The 5,632-nt window shown below is 32.2% G+C and overlaps 1 protein-coding gene across 1 annotated transcript in view; it reads right to left on the bottom strand.

The window, feature by feature from the left end:
• Nucleotides 1-5,018: 5,018 nt before the first annotated feature.
• The window catches only part of LOC107852236 (extensin-3), a gene marked incomplete in the record, with an annotated part of 3,861 nt that continues 3,247 nt past the window's right edge, over nucleotides 5,019-5,632 (bottom strand). Inside the window, 2 exon segments of the mRNA XM_016697290.2 lie at nucleotides 5,019-5,281; nucleotides 5,457-5,632. Of these exon segments, the coding sequence (XP_016552776.2) occupies nucleotides 5,480-5,632 (153 nt within the window).

The raw sequence follows: 5,632 nt of genomic DNA, 5'->3' as shown, positions 1-5,632 counted from the left end.
ACAAAGGTTCATCACTGAAAGCATTTCAGAGTTTTCGAAAGAAATATCCAAAAATATACTTTATTACTACAAAAGCTTGAAAGCACTTGAATTTTTTATATAAGAACTACATACTGAGTGGCTACAACATGGCATGTATAATGTGTACAGCAATATGAAGACCTCTAAGGAACTATGGGTAGCTTTGGAAAATAAGTACAACATAGAGAATGCATGAATGAAGAAATTTATTATTGCAAGATTTGTAGATTTTAGGTGGTAGACAGTAAAACTGTAGTTACCCAAGTTCAAGAACTGCAAGTCATCATTCATGATCTCCTCACCAAAGGTATAAACTTTATTAATACCTTTATTGAATATATTAAGTTTGTTCTTGATACTTACATAGTCTCTGATGTAGGCTTAATTGTGAACGAGGCTTATCAAGTAGCTGCTATAATCGAGAAGTTACCACATTTGTGAAAAGACTTCAAAAACTACTTAAAGCACAAGCACAAGGAGATGTCTTTCGAAGACCTTATTGTGAGGTTAAGAATCGAAGAGGACAATAAAGCATCAGAAAAGAGGTCTCGATGGAATTTACAATAAGTAGAGAAAATATTGTGGAAGACGACCCCCAATAAATTAAAGAGAGAAAGGAAGCGTCAGGATAATAAGGCAATCCTCCTAAGAAGAAATTCAAAGAAAATTATTTTAACTGTGACAAAGTTGGCCACAAGTCTTCAGATTGTCAGGCTCCTAAGAAGGACAAGAAAAGAGGATCAAGCTAACATGGTTGAATCCAAGATGATGTGGAGATCTATGTGCTATGCTTTTGGAGTGCATGTTGGTTGAAAATCCTAGAGAGTAGTGGATTAATTCAGGTGCCACTAGCCACAATGTGCCAACAAAAAATTATTTCCATTATATTTTCTGGCTCAGGCTAATGAGAACATATTCACGGTAACTCTGTTACGGTAAAGATTGAAGGAAAATGCAAGATTTACTTGAAGATGACATTGGGCAAGGTGGTGACACTAAACAACGTCCTTTATGTTTCAAAGTTGCGAAAGAACTTAGCTTCTACTTCACTTCTAACTAAAAATAGATTCAAATAAGAATTTGTTTCTGACAAAGCTGTAATTAGTAAGCAAGAAGTGTATGTAGGTAAAGTTACTTCATCGAGGATTTTTTTAAGATCAGTGTAATAAATGTTGAAATCAATAAAAATTCTGTTTCTTCTTACTTACTTGAGTTAAATGAATTATGGCATGAACATTTAGGACATATTAATTACAAAACTTTGCAAAAACTGATTAATTTAAAAATTTTGCCTAACTTTGAGTGTAATAAATCAAATTGTCAAACATGTGTGGAATCTAAGTATGCTAAGCATCTATATAAGTCTGTTGAAAGGAATTTCAATCCCTTAGACTTAATCCACACAAATATTTATGCTATGAAGTCAATACCATCTCATGGTGAGAAAAAGTATTTCATAACTTTTATTAATGATTGCGCTAGATATTGTTATTTTTATTTGCTAAATGATAAGAATAAAGTAATAGACGTATTTTGGTAATATAAAACTAAAGTTGAAAACCAGTTGGATAAAAAGATCAAAATAATAAGAAGTAATAGGAGTAGAGAGTATGTATCTTCTTTTGCAGGGGTATGTTAGAAAAAAGGAATTATCCATCAAACTAATTTCCCGTATTCACCTCAATCAAATGGGATTGTGAAAAGAAAAATTGAATGTTAAAGAAAATAATAATTGTCTTACTCATAAGTTCAGATATACCGCAAAATTTATGGGGGGAAGTTATCCTTACAGCAAATCGAATACTCAATAGAGTTCCCTATAAGAAGACACACTCTATCCTATATGAAAATGAAAAGGAAGGAAACCCAACTTGAAATATTTCAAAGTGTGGGATTGTCTAGCTAAAGTCCAAGTCCATATACCTAAAAGGATAAAAATAGGACCAAAGATTGTGGATTGTGTGTTCATCGTATATGCTACAAGGAGTAAAGCATTTCAATATTTGGTTCATAAATTCGAACCATGAAAATACGATAATCTGAATCAGATAATATTGAGTTCTTTGAATACATTTATCCGTATAAAATTGGACATGAGATGTCTAGTGGAGGATCTAAACAACCTCGAGATGAACCAAAGGAGAATGTACTTAATAATGAGAATCAAGGTGTAGTACACGTCAAATACCGTCAATTTTCTTTGGATAAGATTTTGTAACATTTCTTCTTGAAAATGAGCCTTAAACATTGAAAGAAACGATGTCGTCTTCAGACCCATCCTTTTGGAAAGAGGCAATCAATGGTGATATAGATTCAATCTTGAGCAATCATACTTAGGAATTGATTGATCTTTCTCCGGTAAATAAACCTTTAGGTTCTAAATGGATCTTCAAAAGGAAAATAAAAGCTAGTGGTACTTTTGACAATTATAAGACAAGACTTGTTGTGAAAGATTTTAGACAAAAAGAAGGCCTTTATTATTTCGATACATACTCGCCAATAACAAGGATAACGTTCATTCAGATGTTGGTTGCGTTGACGACAGTATATGATGTTGAAATTCATCAAATGGATGTGAATACAACGTTCTTAAATAGAGAATTGAAGGGAGAAATTTACATAAAACAACCTAAGGGTTTTGTAGTTTCTGGTAAAGAAAAGAAATTGTGCAAACTTGTTAAAACACTTTATGGATTAAAACAAGCACCCAAATAGTGGTATATAAAATTTGACCAAACCATGTTGGCAAATGATTTCAGGATAAACGAATGTGATAAATGTGTTTACATTAAAGACACTCCAAATCACAAAGTCATTATTTGTTTGTATGTGGATGACATGTTGACCATCAGTAGAGACATTCTAACATAAATGCTATGAAATAAATGCCTGAGGGCAAGTTTGATTTGAAAGACCTCAGAGTTGCTGACGTAATCTTAGGGATAAGAATTTTTAGAACTCCACAGGTATTGGCGTTGTCACAGTCGCATTACATTGAAAAGGTGTTTGACAAGTTCAAGCATTTAGATTTCAATATTGTTGAGACTACATTAGACATGAGTTTTGCATTTCAAAAGAATGAAGGTGAAAGTAACTCACAGTTGGACTATGCAAGAGTGTTGAAAAGTTTGGTGTATATATCATAAATTGTACGTGAGAAGACATAGAATGCACTATTAGTAAATTAAGTCGGTAAAAGACTACTCCTAATCAAACTCATTGGATGGATATGAAAAAAGTTTTAGGGTATCTAAAACATACCCAAGACTATGTTTTTATTATAACAAATATCCAGCGTAGATGAGGTGACTTTTCAAAATAATGTAATTTTTCGTGAACCATTACTTTCTTTCTGAAGCACCACATTGTGGCTATAAATGCCTGAATTTTTCCTCTGATAAAGGTATGAAGATTTGAAGGGAAAAACATTTTCTTTTTCTTCTTAAAACTCTGGTATGATCTTCAAACTGTTGAGTGAGTTCGTTGTTCAGAAAATTTGAGGTACCACTATTTTTTGAAGAGAATCATTTTTCGTAGGGAGGATATATTCCTTTAACCTCGAGTACTTGACTAGAATAATTTTTTTAAGGATACATCGTGAATTCAGTGGATTTGACTCAATCGTTTCTGTCTTCATCCCATTTTCTTAAAGTTGGTTTTATTATTTTTCCAGAAAAATAGTTTGAACATTATATTGATAGTTCTTCATTTGTTTGAACTTGTGTTTGAAGTTTTTGAAACTTCATTTTGATAGGTTATAAGTTGTTGAATTTGTGTTGAAGTTATTGTGGATTAAATACAGATTTTGTATAAAAAATAATACGAAATAGCTGTGAAACCTTGGGGAGCGACCAACTAGAAGAATTTACACCGAAGTCGATCCGAAATCACTTTCAAAGTAATGGCTTACCACGATACAATATTTTCAGTTCCATATTAATATTAGAGTAATTTTTCCAACAAGTGGCAAAGTTTGTTATTTAACTACAAAATTTGTTCGTCAACAAATCCTTGTTTTTCTTTTGTTGGGTAGTATATTTTGGTTTTATCTAATCAATCTATTGACAAGCTAAGCGCCTACGAAAACGATGTAGATGTTCTACCTACGGGGGCGGGGGGGTGTCTATTACAATTACAAAAATAAACTGAATGTTGAGTTTCAGTTCCACTAACACCTTGCAAAAGTGAATTACCCATGAAAGATGGGGGTATTATATCAAAAAAAAAAAACATATCTTTTGTTGTTTTCTAATTTCTAACGATATATTTTTGATCCATTGCTTTCCCATAGTATGCTGACTTGACAGCCACTTTTTTTTTGCTTTTCTATATACGTGGAACACTTTTTTTTTTCGTCAAAATGCGAATCATAATTTAATCCGTCAATTTTTACTAAATTGTAATTGTCTTTTTTTTTTTATAAACAGAGATAGCAGGTAACCCAAGAAAAAAAAATGTCTAGCAGAACATATTACGCATCCTCGAAACTACTATGACCTATAAAACTAGATGATAAAAAAATTGGTTTTATCATACTGGCACACTTGTAGATGTTCCATAATTCATGTAAATTTACTTCAGATGAATTGTAGTTTTTGTGTTCAAATTCATATAAAAACGAAATGATTTAAGTTTCGTTCTTTGAATATCGCCATACAGAAATAAAATAGAACAAGGGGAGTACTTTTCTAGGTCTCTATTTGATATTTTATCAGTAACAATTTGAAAATAGTCATAACTCATACACGTAGTAGTAGGTGGAAATGTTTCTGATTGAATTCGGCATAAAAATATTTTTATGGAAAAAAAGTTTCTTCTAGTTTTGGTTTATAAGTGGATCAATTTTTGTGGAAAAAAAGTTTCTGCTAGTTTTGGTTTTTAAGTGGATCATTCCCTAGCGCTCTACTAAATGATTTAATTTTATATAAAGAAGATGAAATTATAAAAAAAGAGAAAAAAGAAAAAGACTAGAGATCTAAAGAAGGGAAAACTTAAAGTATGTGGTAATAACTTCTTTTATTCATCACATAATCTCTGCATTTTGCAAGGAGATTGAAACTGAGCAAACATACACAAAGACATAAAAGTAAAAATACAAATATAAATAGAGTACAAACAATATCACTAATAACTTAGAGAACATGAAGCTACAAAAGAACTTCGCCTCCCGTGGGGCTTATTGTTTACTCTTTTTTCTTCTTTTTGGCATTGCCTCTCGAAATGGAAAATGCCTTTCCTTGAGCTCAACATTCTGCTTTTCCTGCATAAGAATATAATATTGTCAATGAGAACATATAGTAACTGATTAATAAACCTAATAAGTAGGAGATAGCATAGGCTTATATATTAATGCGTTTGCATGAAGAAATTGTGCAACTTGTATTGATTTGCATTTAGACAAATCATTTTTAAGAATTTTAGTTTGGCTTAATTACCTTAGATTTGATGTTGTTGTTTCTTAGTGATGGTAGGGAGGAGGTGGAGACTTGTAAACCGGAGTTGGTGGTGGTGGAGACTTGTATACTGGTGCAGGATGGTGTGGTGTTGGTGAAGGATGGTATGGATTCACTGGTGGTGGTGACTTGTAAACGGGTGTTGGTGGTGGTGGAGA

Source organism: Capsicum annuum, chromosome 4, assembly GCF_002878395.1.
Source record: "Capsicum annuum cultivar UCD-10X-F1 chromosome 4, UCD10Xv1.1, whole genome shotgun sequence".
Taxonomy (NCBI): Eukaryota; Viridiplantae; Streptophyta; class Magnoliopsida; order Solanales; family Solanaceae; genus Capsicum; species Capsicum annuum.
This window is presented reverse-complemented; position numbering and strand designations above follow the sequence as displayed.